The sequence below is a fragment of the Osmerus mordax genome, chromosome 22, assembly GCF_038355195.1.
Source record: "Osmerus mordax isolate fOsmMor3 chromosome 22, fOsmMor3.pri, whole genome shotgun sequence".
Taxonomy (NCBI): Eukaryota; Metazoa; Chordata; class Actinopteri; order Osmeriformes; family Osmeridae; genus Osmerus; species Osmerus mordax.
This window is the reverse complement of record NC_090071.1, coordinates 4,593,881-4,612,657: the sequence shown is the minus strand read 5'-3', so window position 1 is coordinate 4,612,657 and position 18,777 is coordinate 4,593,881. Positions and strand designations below refer to the sequence as shown.

General features: G+C 47.9%; 1 protein-coding gene across 1 annotated transcript; it reads left to right on the top strand.

The window, feature by feature from the left end:
* Nucleotides 1-799: 799 nt before the first annotated feature.
* On the top strand, nucleotides 800-18,726 carry lpin1a (lipin 1a). Its single transcript, XM_067260159.1, has 21 exons — nucleotides 800-945; nucleotides 6,943-7,143; nucleotides 7,431-7,526; nucleotides 8,971-9,266; nucleotides 9,993-10,070; nucleotides 10,254-10,352; nucleotides 10,508-10,622; nucleotides 10,722-11,055; nucleotides 11,249-11,342; nucleotides 11,483-11,673; nucleotides 11,834-11,927; nucleotides 12,206-12,275; nucleotides 13,562-13,654; nucleotides 13,782-13,849; nucleotides 14,029-14,167; nucleotides 14,358-14,506; nucleotides 14,649-14,735; nucleotides 14,915-15,067; nucleotides 15,366-15,480; nucleotides 15,844-15,947; nucleotides 16,063-18,726. The coding sequence occupies exons 1-21, from the start codon at nucleotides 883-885 to the stop codon at nucleotides 16,322-16,324; spliced, it is 2,901 nt and encodes a 966-aa protein (XP_067116260.1). The 5' UTR covers nucleotides 800-882; the 3' UTR covers nucleotides 16,325-18,726.
* Nucleotides 18,727-18,777: the final 51 nt, after the last annotated feature.

Sequence of the window (18,777 nt, the reverse complement as noted above, 5' to 3'; positions counted from 1 at the left end):
TGTTTATGACCTGAAACAGAGTTGACTGTGGAGGCTCTTTGTTGAGGGATGTGTAGGAATCACAGCCACACAAGCAGCAGCAGATGAAGGTCTTAGCGAGAAAGGTCAGGGTTCACCGGACACAAAACAAAGGTCCATTCTACTCTTCACCCAGGAAGCACATCTGAACCTTCCTTAACATAGTGACCTTTGACTTCTCGTGTCCTCGGAGGGAACAGAGTCAGTTGACCCCTGAGCACTGGAACTGAGACGAGAGGTCAGCTCCGTGTTTGGGAGTCCGTAGGGAGAGTCCTGGCTTCTCAGGACCTTTGAGGTCGTGTGTGTGTGTGTGCGATTCTGCTTGTGTTTGTGTTCCTCTGAGTGTGTGTGTGTGTGTATGCTCTTATACGTATGTTAATATATGTTTGTTGGTATATGTTCCTCTGTGTGTATGTGTTTGTGTATGTGTGTGTGTGTGCTACTCTGCATGTGTTTATGTTTGTGGGTAGGTTTACCCCTGTGTGTGTGTGTGTGTGTGCCTCTGTGTGTGTGTGTGTGTGTGTGTGTGTGTGTGTGTGTGTGTGTGTGTGTGTGTGTGTGTGTGTGTGTGTGTGTGTGTGTGTGTGTGTGTGTGTGTGTAATATCAGATAGAGAGGGTAAAGCCTGGTCTGGGTGTCAGGAGCCTAGCTCCTCACCCTTCTCACATTTCACCCAGGAACGTCCTTCTGGGAACACGCATGGTAAAATTAGTCCCACAACATCTCCAGAACCAGTATATAGTCCCTTGCAGGAGACCGGCTAGTCAGTTTTACAGGATTCCACAGTCAGATCAGCTGGTTCTAACATTCTGAAACAAATGCACACATTCTGGATCGTACAGTGCCAGCGCCTTACCATGGAACCATGACTACAGAGGAGAATCCGGAAGAATACAGTGATAACGAAAGCCTTGAGACATGGACCTGGGTAAGGCTGTCTGTGTGTGTGTCTGATACATCAGCTTTGTGTTAAACGTATAGACTTTGATGTGCTATCATTAGATCCTATGTTTAATCAATCAACCAACCTAAAAAAGCTAAACTAAAAATCTGGAATTCAAGCAAGAACACAGTTTTCTCTCTCTCTCTCAAGTGATCCCTTCAGCAGTTCATGAAATATTTGTAGATGATTTTAAAGACCAACTTCACAGTCCTGTAGTGCAGTGGGGAGGATCCCTTACAAGGGATCCTCCCTTATAAGGAGGTGGGCGGAGCCTGGGTCCGAAGAGAGTTGACTGAGGTCACTCCCCCCACAAGCTGTTACGCAACACTCAAAGTTGGGGACACCCTTTGTTGATTCCTGGAGTTCACTGGAGAGAGGGAGACAGAGAGAGAGAGAGAGAGAGAGAGAGAGAGAGAGAGAGAGAGAGAGAGAGAGAGAGAGAGAGAGAGAGAGAGAGAGAGGGAGAATAAGAGAGGGTAGGAATCAATGGGGTTTATCAGCAATAGTTATTCAGTACACAGGATGTCTGCATGTGTTCATGTGTGTCTAGTATACACCTGTTTATGTGTGTGTGTGTGTGTGTGTGTGTGTGTGTGTGTGTGTGTGTGTGTGTTCTCAGTCAGTCAGGCCAGTCACGTTGGGGTAGTGTGATCTCTTGTTACTGCTCCCATGAAACACGGTGTCCCCAGTCTGTGGGAAACACAATAGGTGAGTGGTGGTAAACACCAAGCTTTCCCAGCGTTCTGGAATGTCTCAACACTCCATGCCGGGGGGGAGGGGCCAGCAGGGAGCTCATCATGAGCCCCTTAGCAGCTGCTCTCATTGGTCCAGAGAACCCATCCCAGTCGACTCCCCCCTGCCCCTCGTCTCCGTGGTGACGAAGTGAATGCATTCTTGACCCCAGAGTTCCGAGGGGGAGATTAGACTGAAAGGTCTTTTTTCTCTCTCTCTACCCTCTCTCACTTTTTCCCTCTCTTCTTCTTGTTCTCGCTCCGACTTGCTCATGCCAACATTCTCTTCAGTTCTCTCACTCTTTCTCTCATGTTTTTGAGAGGTGGACTACTATACTCACAAACACATGATCAATGTTCAAGATTTAAGTTGAAAATCACAGACCTTTAAAGTTCATGAGTTGGCTTTGTTGACTGACAACTTTAATTGCCAATAAACAATGACCATTAATTATAATCCCATCTAATGGCAAACTATTTTACTGTTGCTGGGAGAAGTTACTGTAGACCTGGGCTCACACCGAAACACACACACACCACACAAGGAATTCCTAGAAGCGCAGCACGTGCTGCTGTTTCTCCCGGGGTTCTGAGGTTCAGGTGTGCTCGCCAGATGCAGGGACACACTGTGACGAGTGGACGTGTGGAGTCTCCGACAGGGCTGGAGAGGCCAGGACGCTCTGTCACTGCCAACCACAACCTGTCACCGGCATCACCTGTCCGCAATGTGGCTTGGCACCAGGCGTGCCAGCATGTGCCAGGACTTGTCTGTCAAACACACAGTGCACACTTGCACACAAGTACTGTAACCTGTAGAGGGCTTCTCTCTCTCTTTCTTTCTCTCTCTCTCTCTCTCTCTCTCTCTCTAACTCTCTCTCTCTCCATCTAACTGTTTCTTTGTCTCTGATTCTCTCTCTCCCTTTTTTTCTTTCTATCTCTCTCCTTGTTTCTCTCGTTCTCTTTCTTTCTCTTTCTAGCTCTCTTTCTGTCTCCCTCCCTTTCTCTCTCTTCCTCCCCCCCTCTCCCTCTATTTCTCACTCACTCTCTCACTCTCTCTCGATCTCTATCTCTCTCTGTCTTACACACGGCTGTTGACTTTAGCTGGAAGGTCTTTGAGAAAACAACATTCCTTCAGCAGTTCCACTGTTACTACTATAGCAGAGCAAGCCTCGCAGACTGGAAGAAATACAGATCACACACGTGTACACACACATGCACACCTAAGAATAACAAACAAGACTCGGTCTCCCCTTCGGCAGCTCGGGGTAACTCAGGGTCAAGTAACAGGGAAGGAGGGCTGTGATGTCATAAACAACATCCCAATGCTGTTCTTGGAATTCTGGAGCCATAACTGAGCTAGCTGACCACTAAGAAGCACAGAGATGTGATCTCCCCTCAGCATATATATATATATAACTAAGGATGCTTCTCAATATGGGCTGGCATGGCTGCATAGCATCGATCCATTTGTTAGGGTTTTGGACTGTAGCCCTGCTGTGTAATTTGCATGCAGTTTGAATGGAAGTCTGGCAAGCAAAGACAGGACACTGTTAGCAAACACATCCTGATGACTATTTTCTTTGCAGTGGTTGTTTGGTTGTGGGTACAGTATTCATGCATGGCAGAGATCGAGTGCATGTGTGCATAGCTTGTGTGTCAGTGTGTATGTGTGTGTGTGTGTGTATGTGTGTGTGTGTGTGTGTGTGTGTGTGTGTGTGTGTGTGTGTGTGTGTGTGTGTGTGTGTGTGTGTGCGTATACGTTTCTAAAAAAGGCACTGCAGGCTTTGATGCATACCAATGTACGATTACACAAGACACCGCTCTAAGAAGCCATACATTGTGCCATATATGGATTTATCAGTGAAAGGATCTTATCACGGGAATGAGCTTAAAGGGCATTTCCCCCTCATCCTCTCTGTGTTTGCTTGGGGCGCTAACCAGCCATGCATGCATATACCAAGGCCATATGTACAGTCCAGCCCCACCTAAGGTAAATGATAAACACTATCTGGAGAAAGAGTGAATTACCGTCAGTGTAGTAAAGACAGCCTTGGGCCTGAGGCACATGGTTTATGAGCCTGTCACTGATTTGGAATGCACATTTACTTTTCCTATTCTTTTAGAAAAAGAATATAATGATTCCCATCAAAGTAGTGTAGGGAAGTTTGTGCAATATTAAACCGAACTAATAATTTGAGGTCTTACTAAGAAAAGGATGTAAAATTGGCTACAACACTTGCTCGTGTTAAATCAACGCGCCGCCTCTCGGATTGGTGGGCCCCGATTGGACCGTTTACTTTCAGTGACGTAGAAATGGTAGACAATTCTTTTCTGGGAGGACAGATATTCCCAGCGCTTTAAATACACTATGCAAGATCAGATGTCAGACGCGATTCAAGAGGTGTTACAATGTGTAAGCGTCCCAGCAGTTGAAATAAGACTATAAGTGAGTCGCAAAATCGAGACATCGGAACGATATTTTGATGGCTACGAGATATTGAAGCGAATTGCCTTCAATAATGTATGTATGAATTTTCTATGTGCAGCGCTCATATTTAGCGGGTTGTCTACACTTGTACTGTACCATTTGTAGGAATAGACAATGAAGGATATGTGCGGTCTTTTCAGCATGGGTTATAGCTTTATGTGTGGGAAACCATGCCAGCCATACACAAGCGGTAGAACCGGGCGGTTGTTTACATATTCTGACATCTGGTTTTTCTATATAGACTGACTTTGAGCAAAGCGACGTTTCACCGTTACTGTCCATGCAGTGTTCTACATCATATGTGTTTTTATTTGTAATTAGCTGGCTTATTAATCGTATAATCATATGATGCTTATATGATATTTATCATATATAATTTCTGCGGGGCTAATCACATGCAAATTCTCTAAAAGGAAATCGATCATTTGAATGGGAATATGTGTTCGTGGATAGGCTATCTGTTTATTCCACATTGGCATGAATCATTGTAAACATGAGCATAGTAAACACGCAGTTCACCAGTCTCTAAGGATGAGGTCTGTAGCGGCTTCAGCCATTCACTGGTGACAAGTCAGTCGCCCGTGCTGTCAGACAGTCTTGGGATGGGTGAGTCGGTGCTGCTCACGTGACCCCTGTATGTCATTTGTGCTTGTGCGCGTGTGTGTGTGTGTGTGTGTGTGAGAGAGAGAGAGAGAGAGAGAGAGAGAGAGAGAGAGAGAGAGAGAGAGAGAGAGAGAGAGAGAGAGAGAGAGAGAGAAAGAGAGAAATTGAAGGCAAATTAGTGTGGATGACCTCTTATATTCACTAACCCTATGAACCTAGCCCTGGATATCACCGGAAGGCGGAATTCTTCACTTTAATCAAGTACTGACATAACTGTAACATTAAGTGTCTATGTGCAGTTTGTGTTTGAGTGTGTAGCTGTAAGTGTGTATACACATGCATACTGTAAGTGTGTGTACCATAAGTGTGCGTATCAGTGGACATGGTGGTTGTTTGTCTTTCCCTGTGATCCACCTGCAGTCCAGGGTAAGGGTAAGCAGTGCTGGGTTGTTTTGGTGCCCCCTGATTGGTGGGAAACCAGGAAGCAGGTTCATGTCCTTGAGGAGGAAACAGAGGAAGCCCTCCAGCTGAATGAGTTCCTGTGTGAACACGTGTGTTTGTGTACAGAAGGGGATGACCCCTGTGTTTTTTGTGTGCTTGGGCGCGTGTGTGTGTAGTCAATTATGTAACCACTCTTAAATGCCATGGTAGACAAGAGAGGAAGATAAAAAGGGTAATAAAAGAAGGAATGAAGAGAGACGAATATAAGAACTACAAAACCAGATATACTGTATGTATCTTATATTTACCTTTGGATATAAGATGAAGTAGGCAATACTTATGCATTCAGCCCTTGCTGTGTTATTCTACATATCTGTGTTATGACTCCAGGCCTAGTTGATATCTCCATAGGAGGCTCAGTATTACATGGGCGTGAGCTATCCGTTATATCATTAGGGTGAGGAACTTTCTGCCAATGGAACATCAAGCCATCTGTCTTGCACGCTGTGTCCTATTCTGTGTGTTTGTGTGTTGTGTGTGAACAGGACAGAGAGTGTGTTTGTGTGTATGTGTGTGCGAAGGAAAGTCTGTGTGTGTGTGTGTGTGTGTGTGTGTGTGTGTGTGTGTGTGCATGCAAAAGATGAGATTGTCTTTTGTGTGGGTGTGTGTCTTTCTCAGTGTGTGTGTGCATCTGTGTGTTGGTGTGTATGTAGGTATATGTGCAGGCATGTCAGATGCTATGACTCAGGCTTTGCAGGTGTATCTCATCATAAACCTGTCCTGCCAGTGAGACACTTTCAGTCTATCCACCAGCTGTCAACACAAATTATTTGTACAAAGGTCAATAGGTCAGCTTGCTGTTGGTGGTCTGTGTTTGACAGTGATTCCCCTGAGGACAATCCCCAGAATGTTGTTACTGTAACTGGTTGACAGTTGGCCAGTTGAATGTCTGTTATTTATGGATGCTTAACAGCACATCACTAGATCTTCAAAAGTAGCTTAGTAGTTGCGAAATAGATACCTAATTCCTCAATACATTTTCAATGAGCAATTAGTGCATGTTAAACCATCATCCAATATCAGCAGTGATGCAGTTGATATTCTTTCTCTCTTCTTGATAGTTTAAACCTGTACAGACTCTGGAGACTATTCTAACTTAGTATGGCAGGATCTTTAGTGAGTTGGGTGCTGTGCGTGTCCTCTGGGTGTTAGGACAGGGTATTAGTGCCCATCTGTTCCTCACAGTGACTGGCATGGAATGCACATAAACCTCTATCTAAATGCCAGCACAACACGCTGCACTGTGTGCTGGCACGTGTGTGTGTGTGCGTGTGGAGTGCGTATGTGTGAGTGAGAAAACGAGAGGGAGGGAGAGAGACAAGTGTGTATTACTTTAGATAACAGTTCTAAAAGCCACCAGCGATGTGTCTGCATGTGTGTGTGTGTGTGTGTGTGTGTAGTTCTCAGAGGGAGAGCAGAGGTCCCAGGTCAAACTTCTTGGTATCTCCAGTCTCTTAATGCTCACAGCTCTCCTGTTGTTAAAGACTGTTGTAAAGATGTAAAAAAGCATTCAGTTAACTGTGTAATTGTTCTCCTTTCCCTCCCTTGTCCTTTCCTCTTTCTGCCCCTCAATTCTCACCTCCCCTGCTGCTCTTCCCCTATTCCTTTTCTCTTTCTCTCCCCCCACTTCTCCCCCTGCTACCCTCCCTCCCTCCCCAGTCTCAGACCATGAACTACGTGGGCCAGCTGGCGGGCCAGGTGTTTGTCCAGGTGAAGGAGCTGTACCGGGGCCTGAACCCTGCCACCCTCTCAGGCTGCATCGACGTGATCGTGGTGCGCCGGCCCGATGGCACGCTGCAGTGCTCCCCCTTCCACGTGCGCTTTGGCAAGATGGGGGTCTTCCACTCCAGAGAAAAACTGGTGAGGGGGTCAGGGGTATCAGGTGTGTGTGTGTCTGTGTGTGTGTCGGTGTGTGTGTTTGTGTCCGTGTGTAAATGGAGATCTAGGTAAAGGGGCATTGGGACAAAGGGCACTGGCTGGAGTGGTTCGACATCGGTGGAGGAAATGGAGAGAAGACATTGGAGAACATTTATGTCATTAAAGAGAAAGAAAGAGAGAGTGAATGAATGAAAGACAGAAAAATATATTGAGATCAATGTGAAGAGATGTGCTCCTGTGTGTAAGTGTAAGTCGCTTGTGTGTTCCAGGTGGACATAGAGATCAATGGGGAGCCAGTGAGCCTGCATATGAAGCTGGGGGAGAATGGAGAGGCCTTCTTTGTCAAGGAGACGGAAAACATGCTGGTATGAGACTAGCACAGACACACACACACACACACATACAGTCAGGGCCACACTGTTACATACACACTAACCTCAACCACAGTCAGTGCCCCAAATCCTAAACCCAACACACACACACACACACAACTGCCCGAGTCCAAGTGTTCATATGAAGCAGTCATTAGAGTGTGTTATATAATTCATGTGCTGAGATGTCAACATCAGCTCTAGGTTAACACATGAGTCATAGCTACAAGGAGGAGAGGAGAGAGGACAGAGGGATGGAGTTAGGAGGAGAGGGGAGAGGGGAGAGAGGGATGGAGCTAGGAGAAGAGGGGGGAGAGGGATGGAGCTATGAGGAGAGGGGAGAGAGGGATGGAATTAGTAGGAGAGGGGAGAGAGGGATGGAGCTAGGAGAAGAAGGGGGGAGAGGGATGGAGCTATGAGGAGAGGGGAGAGAGGGATGGAGCTAGGAGGGAGGGCGGGGAAAGAGGGATGAGGTTAGAAAGGAGAGGGGGTTAGGATGAGAGAAAGGGAGCAGTGGGTGAGATGGGTGGAAGGACTGATGAAGAGCAGAGGGAGGGAACGATTGGCTCTTTCCCCAGCACAGAATTAAAAAACAGCATTCATAATCTGCAGGCTCAGATGAACTGTCTGTCTGCCCACCCGCCTGCCTACTTGTTTGTCTGTGAGTGGGTGCTCTGGTCAGTCCCTGGTAAAGGCTTTACCAAAACAGTGCTCCAACTAGAAGCTTTGCATAAATAAGAGGATTTATTGTGTATTTACACACTGAGTGGCTCAATAATCTGTTGACTGTTTAATCTCTCTGCTGTTCATGTGCATGTGTGTGTGTTTGTGCATGTGTGTGTGTGTGTGGGTGTGTGTGTGCGTGCGTGTGTGTGTGACTCCGTATGGGTTTTAGACAGAAAGAGAGATGGCGGGGCCTTGTCCTCTCCTCTGCTCTCCTAAACATAGCGTCCCCCTGTCACAGCCCCCCCCCCCCCCCATCCTCTCTTCTTCCAAACTCAGACGGGAAGAGCACAGGTCTATTTATGGAGTCAGAATTCCATGTTTCATATTCTGTACGCATAACACACGCAGCCCAGCTCTGGAGTCCGGCCCCTGGTACCGTGTTGCTACCGTGGTATTATAGTCTTCAACATGGCTTTACCGCACCGTTACCATGATGTTACCATGCCCCATGACTGTGGGGGGGGGGGCTTTTGCTCCAGATACACAGTAGCCCTCAGCCCATCTGGGGTCCTGTGGATGTTTGTTATTATTCATACGCCATATAGTCTCTTCGAGCCATTAGTATATACCAACATGCATGTAAATATATGTCCCTTACTGTGCACACACACACACACATGCGTACACACACATACACACACACATGCGTACACACACGAATCCGTCTCATTGTACAGCTTTATCTGATCTAGTTCATTTCCTGTCCCGACAGGAAGTGATTCCCCCCTACCTGGCGACCTCACCAATCCTGTCTGAAGGGGCGGGGCTGATGGAGGCCCAGCTCGGGAGGGGCGTGTCCCGCAACACTGATCCCGCCCCCGGCACCTCTCTTCCTGTCCTGGGGTCCCAGCAGGAAGGAGGGATGATGAAGAAGAGGAGGAAGAGGAGGAGGAAGGTGCGGGGAGAGAGCGGGAGGAGGGAGGAGAGCGGGGAGTACTCTGATGAAGATGAAGACATGTTCACCATCGACATGAGCTCAGATGAGGAGAGGGAGGATGACAACATCAGGTAGGTGTGTGTGTGTGTGTGTGTGTCTGCATTTGGGTTGAGACTGAAAGACTAATGGAACACAGATCTGAAAGTCCATTTCAGTTACTCTTGCTGGGGACTCATCAGGAACCGAAAGATAGCAGCTTATGGGATTTCTTGTCCTGCATGTGTGTGTTTGTCTGTGTGTGTGTGTGTGTGTGTGTGTGAGTGTGTGTGTGTGTCTGTCCACGTGTGTGTGCAAGAACTGCTCTGCTCCACTGCAGAGGTAAACAAGCTTCGTCAGCGGTCACAATGTTCTCTCTGAAATTGAAGAATCACAGCCAGTTCCTTGCGTGTGTGTGTGTGTGTGTGTGTGGAGGGGGGCTGGGGGGGGGGCAGACAACACCATGTGTTCTTTGGCCTCTATGTCCACCTCTTGCTGTTTTGAGAGAAACAGGACACACACACACACTTCTGCGAATGCATACCAGTACACATACACACACCCAAGTCCCTTGTGACTGCAGATTCCTATCGATGAGTGACAGAGCTGTAGTGTTTGTCTAGTTTTCCTGTGACTGGAGTTAAAAGAACACTCAAGCTGCTTCATTCAGAATGTTACGGACACAAATTAATGGGCAGACTGGGGTATTTGTGTGTGTTTCAGAATTTGTGTACGTGTGTATGGGTGTGTGTCTCTCAGTGTGTGTATGTGTGTGTGTGTGTGTGTGTCATGCATGTCTGACGTGTGTGTTTGTGCTGCAGATCCTCCAAGGCTGCCATGCAGAGCAGCAGACGTTCCTCCTTCCTCCGCTCAGAACCAGAGTGGACCCGCTCCCAGAGGTAGCGCCCGGCTTCCACACACCACAGCTTCTTTATTCATGTGTTCCAGTAATGACAGAAGAACCAGACCCCCGAACCATTCCTGTGACCTGTGTAACTCTCTCTCTCTCTCTCTCTCTCTCTCTCTCTCTCTCTCTCTCTCTCTCTCTCTCTCTCTCTCTCTCTCTCTCTCTCTCTCTCCAGCACCATGGTAGAGCAGATGTGCTCTCTCTCTTTGCCTCCCTCCGGTGGTCTCTCCATCTCCTGTCCACAGCAGACGTCTCTCTTTCCATCCTCGATCAGGTAGACAACCTCCTCCTCCCCCCTCTATCACTCTCTCTTTTTCTCTCTCCTTCTCCCTCTGTTCTCTCACATAGACAGTTTGATAGTTTTTGCTTCAACCTTCATCCATATTATCTGTTCACTAATTGTAAATGTTGCCATTGTCTGTTGCATAGCATTGCCAATGACTCCCACACATCCATGCCGAGGAGCGAGACGGAGCTGGCCAATCAGGGCAGAGACAACCCTGAGATGTTGTGGGCCTGGGGAGAGCTGCCACATGCTGCACAGGTAGGAGGGAGGGAGGGAGGGAGAATAGAGGGATGATATATGTCTTAAACTGTGCGTCACACTAATTTCTCCTTCTTTCTCTCCTTCTGTCTCCTCCAGCCCTCTCTCCTCCCTCCCTCTCACAGTACAGACCCCGCTGGTTCCACTATGGCTCCTGTCTCCATCCGTGTGTCTGACAGCACACACTTCAGGACCATCTCTGGAGACCAGGCCCCCCCAGACACTGGCCCCCACTCCCTCACCCTCACTGTGCCCCAGCTCAGGGACACCAGGCCGGGGGCTGGGGCTGGGGCTGGGCGGGAGATGGAGTGTGTGAGTGCGGCCTGCAGAGAAGTGGAGGGGGCCACAGCTGCCCGTCTGCTTCCTGTCTTGGAGGGGGGGGGCAACAGGGGGAGCCCAGTCAGACCCACAGACTCTCCCTCCAAGAAGAACGGTATGGTACCTTTCAACCCCGCCTCCTTTGTCATATGAATGTATTTGGAATACCCGAATGAGTTATGAACGAAACACGTGAAGAACTCAGTGTTGACAATGAATGACTCAATCTTCTTGAGCACTGTTTCTGTAATAAATATTTATTGCGTATGTGTGTATGTATTTGTGTGTGTGTGTGTGTTTGTGTGTAGACAAGAGGAGCCGCCACCTGGGATCTGATGGGATCTACTTGGATGACATCACTGATCTGGAGCCGGAGGTGGCTGCTCTCTACTTCCCCAAGAGGTGATGACACACATACACATGCACAGACACACATACAGACATACCCTACACACACACAAACAGACTACAGGAACTACCATGCTGTAAGCAAAAGCTCCAGTGTAGTGGCACACCTGACTGAGCGTGACCCTGACCCCCAGTGACGGGGGCAGCAGCTCCGTGAAGGTGGGGTCAGAGATGGGCGTGCGGAGCGCCAGCCAATCACCTCAGTCCTTAGCCGGCAGCGGAGTGGACAGCGGCGTGGACAGCTTGTCTGACCAGATAGGAGACCTGCCCAACATCGCCATCTCCCTGTGCGGAGGACTCACTGACAACAGAGAGATAACTGCAGGTGAACACACTGGCCGCGTCTCAACACTTACAGGGATGTGGAGGAGTTGGAATCACTGGTAACTTTGACTCTTTCGATGTTGCTCCTTGTGGATCCTGTCTGACAGTGTTTTATTTCCTGTGTCTCTGTCTCTCTGTGGGTCTGACTGCCTGTCTACCAGTCGAGTTCCAAGAGAGAGCTATCTCCTACCAGCAATTCTCAGAGAATCCGTCCATCATCGATGACCCAAACCTGGTGGTGAAGATTGGAACCAAGTAAGTACTCTTGGTTCAAAAGGGTTCGTAATGTGACTACCTACTTCCTGTGTTTGGTGTGTACAAAACACCACATTACTTGTATTCTGGAATGCGTCTTTTCTCCCAATCGAATTATCATCAATCACATATCGATCGGTTGTGTAAAGTGGAAACACAGCATGCCTTCCGGCCAATGCTGCGGGGAAAGCTGAATAGAGCATATAGGACCAGTAGAGAGAGAGTAGAGTGACAGTAGAATACAGCAGAGTATGTGATGTCATCCTGCTGTTGCCTAGGTACTACAACTGGACCAGTGCTGCTCCTATCATGCTGGCCATGCAGGTCTACCAGAAGCCTCTGCCAAAGGTAAGAACAAACACCCTCTGGTGGCCAGGATCAGAAATGCAGCTGATTCCTCCATGTTGACTCATCATTGCCCTAGTTGTAGAAGTTTGTCCAGGATGTCTGTTCTTCATGGATCAGATATTTGCTAGTTATCTTTCTTCCTGGGTGATAGACTTAGTTTTGACTGTAATCGTGAATCCCGACTGCTAGAAACTTTATTCATGTCTCATCACTTGTACTGTTTGACAATATGTTATAAACCACAGTATTGCTTTACTAGATATAGACAGAGAGACAAGCTTAGGCCACGTCTCTGACTCTTTCTTTGTGCTTGTTTGTTTTGTAATTCCTGTTTTGGGTGAATAGTATCTGTATAAATCGAATGAAGTAATATTCTAGCAGTTTTTACCAACCCTGCTTTGTGTGTGTTGGTTATCTGTGACCGTACCTTCCTCAGTCTCCCTCCACCTCCTCCACTTTAACCAGGAAGTGATGCTCCTAACTCCTAACACTCCAGTAAACACATCTCTTCCCTCTGTTTGTTCCTCCCTTTCTGACCTCCCTCTCCCTCCCTCCCTCTCCCTCCATCATCCTTCCCTTTCCTCTCTCTCCATTCACTATCTCACCTTCTCCTCGGCCCCCTCCCTCTCCCTCCGTTCTGTCCATCCTTTGCCCCTCTCTCTCTACCTCTCTCCTTTTTTCCTCCGTCCATTAACGCTTCCCATGCTCTCTCTCCCTCCGTTATCCCACCCTCTTCTCTGCCTCCTCTCTCTCTCTCGCTCCATCTCTCTGTGCCCCATCGAAGTGCTCGTGTCTGGGCTATGTGTACTCAGCCTTCAGCCTCCTCTCCTACTGTGTCCCCAGCCTGTTTGGCTCCAGCCCCGTGCGTCTGCCTGCCCTTCCCTGTTGACTGTTGCATGTCTGTGTGTGTCTGGGAGTCTGGCTCTGTAATTGTGTCTGTCTGTGACTTTGACTGTTGCCCTGTTTGTTTGCTGTTCCGCCTGCTCAGGGCCCCCCTCTCTCTCTCTCTCTCTCTCTCTCTCTGCCCTCCTGCCTCTCTCTCTCACTCCCCCTTCCTCTCTTTCCTCATCCCTCCATCACTGCCCTGCTCCACAGCACAGTTGTCTTTTTCAGTTTCCACGCTGTTAGATGTAAACACATCTGGGTGTGCAGAAATTCATTTTTTCATTTTATAATTCCCCCCCCCCCCCCCATGGTTAAGTTGTGTTTATGTTTTTTCCAGTGGGTGGTCATGTTTTGCACTGTGGTTGTGTTTTAGTTCAGCATCATGTGTGCGTTTGCTGCAGGCCACAGTGGAGAACATTATGAAAGAGAAGATGCCCAAGAAAGGAGGTCGCTGGTGGTTCTCCTGGAGGGGCAGGAACAGCGACTCCAAATCGGTACTCGCAACAGCAGAACACACACTCGTAACACTCTGACCACACACTCTGGACACTGCTAACTGCCAACAGACACTCCTAACACAGGTTGTAGTGTGTATTCTAAGCGTTTCCCCTGTGTGTGCAGGACTCTATATCAGAGGCAGGAGGAGGGGAGGGGGAGGAGGCAACCCTCACTATGTCCTCTATTACCAGGTATGTACCAGGCATCACACACACACAGTATGTACCAGGCATCACACACACACACAGTATGTACCAGGAATCAGCATACACGGTCTGGCCGTCAGGAAACCCAATAGACATAAAACACACTCTGTCAACACAGACGTGTACCAGACAGTACAGACTCAAGAGATCTGCTCTCCCCTCAGGATGAAGGATGAGTCCTCCTCCAGTGATGAGGAGTACCGCTCGGCCAATCAGGGCTCAGGAAGCTTCCAGGCGGAGCCCCTGCTGACCCCAGGGAGCGTCTGCTACAGGAAGACCCTCCGCCTCACCTCCGAGCAGCTGGTGAGATGCCCGTTACCATGGCATTACCATGGAGTAACTGTTGGGTTAACAGGCCGTTACCTCAAGCTGTCACCAAAGTTACTTACTTAATTACTATGGGGTTACTGTTTCCATATAATGATATGACATCTGACAAAGACATCTAATTCTGTCATCATGTGTGTGTGTGTGTGTGTGTGTGTGTGTGCAGGCCAGTCTGCAGCTGAAGGACGGTCCTAATGATGTGGTGTTCAGTGTGACCACTCAGTACCAGGGCACCTGCCGATGCCAGGGCAGGATCTACCTGTGGAGCTGGGACGACAAGATCGTCATCTCCGACATCGACGGAACCATCACCAGGTAGGTGGCGATGACACCATTTGATCTGGAGCCGAGCCTGTGTATGGCCTTGATGCGTGTATGTGTTCCGTGCTTTGCCATACCTTGGTGTGTGTGCCAACATGCTCTTAACTCCAGTAAACAGCTCTGTCCCACCCTCCAGATCTGACACCCTGGGCCACATCCTGCCCACCCTGGGAAAGGACTGGACCCACCAGGGCATCGCCCGGCTCTACCACCGCGTCAGCCAGTGAGTGCCACCACACATTCTAGAAGTTTACAAACTTCTTATGGTGTAGTCTGCTCTTGCCAGACAGACAGGATAGATTGAGGAGGTAACCCCCCCTGACAGGTGGGGGGGGGGCCCCCACCTCAGTCACATCCAGAGTGGAAGCAATAACTCTCTCTCTCTCTTTCTGTCTCCCTCAGGAATGGTTATAAGTTCATGTACTGTTCAGCGAGGGCTATAGGCATGGCAGACATGACCCGGGGATACCTGAACTGGGTCAACGAGCGAGGCACCATGCTGCCCATGGGCCCTGTGCTGCTCAGCCCCAGCAGTCTGTTCTCTGCCCTGCACAGGTGGGGAACACGCACACAATCATGTCATTATAGTATAGAAACACACACACATACACACACACACACACACACCATATAAAAACACACATCCATCATATAGATTCATTCACACACACACACATACACACACACACACACCATATAAAAACACACATCCATTATATAGATTCATTCACACACACACACATACATACACACACCATATAGATACACACCATAAATATACAAGTGCATGTATTCATTATGACACACTTTACTTGTGAATAAATTATACATGCATTCATTCTCTCCTTGGCAGAGAGGTGATAGAGAAGAAGCCCGAGAGGTTCAAGGTGGAGTGTCTGACAGACATCAAGCAGCTGTTCCTACCCAACACTGAGCCCTTCTATGCTGCGTTTGGAAACAGAGCCACGGTTAGTCCTGCTGCGGCTGCTAGGTGGTGGTGATGGGGCTGGTAGGGTGGTTGTGCTGGGGCTGCTAGGTGGTGGTGCTGGGGCTGGTAGGGTGGTGGTGCTGGGGCTGGGGCTGGTAGGGTGGTGGTGCTGGGGCTGGTAGGGTGGTGGTGCTGGGGCTTCTAGGTGGTGGTGCTGGGGCTAGGGCTGGTAGGGTGGTGGTGCTGGGGCTGGTAGGGTGGTGGTGCTGGGGCTGGTAGGGTGGTGTTAGATGGTTTTGTCTGTTTGTGTCTTGAGAATAGTAGTTCTGCAGAGTTGATTATGTTGATCAAGATTGTGTTTTTTGTAGTGTTGTTGTTAGAAGTGGTGTTGTGTGTTCTCCAGGATGTCTACTCTTACAAGGAGGTGGGGGTTCCTCTGAACAGGATCTTCACCGTCAACCCCAAGGGAGAGCTGATACAAGAACACGCCAAAACCAACATCTCCTCGTACGTCTCCCTCTCACTGACTTCCTGTCATGGCTGAAAGGGTCTCTCCGTTCCATCCATCCTAAGTTCCCTGTGTGTATGTGTGTGTGTGTCTGTGTGTGTGTGTGTGTCTCAGGTACGGCCGTCTGTGTGAGGTGGTGGACCACGTTTTCCCCCTGCTGGTCCAAGGGCAGGCCTGTGATGTCACCGGCTCTGACACCTTGAGTCAGCTGACCTGCTGGAGGGAGCAACTTCCGCCGGGCCCCGCCCAGAACCCTGCCCCAGCCCCGCCCCCTGCCCCAGCCCCGCCCCCAGACTCCAGCAGAGGAGATGTCAGAGCAGAGCCTAGCCTCGGCACCAGCGAGGAAACACACACACCTGCGGATGCAGAGAAGTGAAAATCAAGATGCACACACACACACATAGAGTATATGCATCAACACACACATACACACTAACACACACATAAGCGCACTCACAAGTAAAACACAGACGCTATACAAATCATGAATTCTCTGGCTTCCATAAACATAATGCACTTATGTAGAGCAGTAATAGGGAGTCAGGTGGCTGAGCGGTGAGGGAATCGGGCTAGTAATCCGAAGGTTGCCAGTTCGATTCCCGGTCATGCCAATGACGATGTGTCCTTGGGCAAGGCACTTCACCCTGCTTGCCTCGGGGGAATGTCCCTGTATTCACTGTAAGTCGCTCTGGATAAGAGCGTCTGCTAAATGACTAAATGTAATGTAGAGCAGTAAGCTTTTTGGGCTTCTCTACTTCTGGACATTTCTATGGACCTTGTGTAATTTAGAGTTTTTCTTCATTTCTGAAATAGTGTTCATTGAGAACCACAGCACTGTTGTGTCTCTACCAGGTCACTGGTGATCCAGAAGCCAGCCCCTCACTAACTCTGGAAGTTCTTTCCTAACACTGCACCTGATATGTTTCTTCTACTGACTCCATGTAAAACCTGATCTGAGCCAACTCTACGCACAAAGCATCACACACTCTGGACTCTGGACGCCAAAGTCCGACAGCCCAGAAAACAAACTTTGAGGCATTTTGGGGGCTGAAAAGACACAAAGCAACAGCCATGTTGCCTGTGTTCTGTATCTGGTTCAAACAATAGTTTACTTTCTCACATCTTCTGTTAATTTTGTTCATTTGTTGTTTTGTTTTTTTATGTGCTTTGTGCTGAAGATTTCTGGTATTGGATTTTACCTACATGAAGTTTTTGTTGTGGCACAAATCAGACAGTTTCTCAACAATGCAAGAATATGGTACAATTTAATGTTTTTGTACATTGTTAACTTTCTAAAAATCAAAGCACTAACCCCACTCCCCTAATAACTTTATCTCTAGGTGTGTTATTTATTGTGCATTCACAGACAAGTAGATGTTCTATATGAAACAATGTCATCGTAGAGGAAAACTATAAATAGACCCTTTTTAGGTCAGACAGACAATTCCAAATTGCTCCGGGGGAGCTATGGTTACTGTACTGGACAAATGGTTTCTCCTTACCTCTCTCTCAGATGCACTAATAGGGATTTGTCTTGCATGTTGCAGTTCATGTAGTCAGACAGGAAGTATTAGGTATAGATAATGACACTGTGAATACTTTACTACAGAACAATGCAACTAACACTAGCTCAGGATGTTCTGGTCAGTCTATGAGGAGACCGATTCTTTTCATCTCCCTTTACCACTTTTAAAACTTGACATGTTTAAGTCTGCCTCTCAGACTTTCTGTCTTTCTCTTTGTCTCCCTCCCTCCCTCCTCCACTCCCTCCCCCTCAAGCTTCTATATAGTAATTCATGATTAAGGTTATTTGAGGGGAAAGTATTTTATTTATGCCTTTTTTCTAGCATTTATGAATTGTTTGTTAATAATAAATACACAAATGTAATCGTAGCTGTCTATCATAAAATGTTAGTCAGGCTAGACTAGAGACAGATTAGCATCATCATTAATTCTGTATGTTTGTGTCAGTATGTGTGTTTGTCTGTGTGTATGTGTATGGGTGTGTGTGTCACTGTCAAAGTATGTGTGTGTGTCAGTTCTCGTTTCTGCTCATCTTCAAGGTTAAAAGATCCATATCATCAAGATCATCACATATACTCGGTCCAGGTTTCTCTGAGAGTGTGTGTGTGTACTAAAGGGACATATACCTCAGGGGTGTAACACTGGCTGTGGATGAGACAAACGGGATGAGTTGGGTTGATGGTAACTGCAGTGAGTTGGGTAGGTGAGATTCTAACTGTCTGTGGGGGTAAATGGGGTTGTTGAGATTATAACCGTCTCGGGGTTGAGTATGATTGACGAGGTGACGCCTGTATGAACTAGGGGTCTCCAGGTCACATGTTCTCCCTGAGGTCCAGTTGGGTCACATGGTGAAACTGCACTTCCTGCTCTCTATTCACCACGCTGACCCCTACTGTCTGTAACGTCACAGGTCATGTGACCAATCATCAGGGTCATGACCACTAGACTGTGTAGAGTAGTAGACAGGTATTCTACAGGGCTCACCAGTGCTGCATGAGAGGGCCCGGAATTCAGTGGAATGCTTTAGTTAATGCTTTAGGTGTAGAAAGAGATTCTGTATTCTGATTGGTGTGTTGTTGGTGATTGTCATCGTCTTGCATAGTCTCGTAAATGTTGAAGTTCAGTCCTCTCATTCACCTTATTCTTTCTGTGAAAGATTATTTAAAAATAATTTGTTTTGCCTTAGCTATCTTTGTGTGCAATGTAAGACATTTGCCGAATGAACAAATATTTGAATAAACAAAAAACATAAGACTGTTGTTTCCTGTGCTTTTCTTGTTAAAGAAAATAGAGTTTCTGACGTTA

Excerpts from the sequence above, each read along its gene's own strand:
- lpin1a (XM_067260159.1), top strand. The coding sequence starts at position 883 with ATGACTACAGAGGAGAATCCGGAAGAATACAGTGATAACGAAAGCCTT. Across the intron at positions 11,928-12,205 it reads GTGGTGAAGATTGGAACCAA|GTACTACAACTGGACCAGTG; the intron begins GTAAGTACTCTT and ends GCTGTTGCCTAG. Across the intron at positions 13,655-13,781 it reads GGAACAGCGACTCCAAATCG|GACTCTATATCAGAGGCAGG; the intron begins GTACTCGCAACA and ends CTGTGTGTGCAG.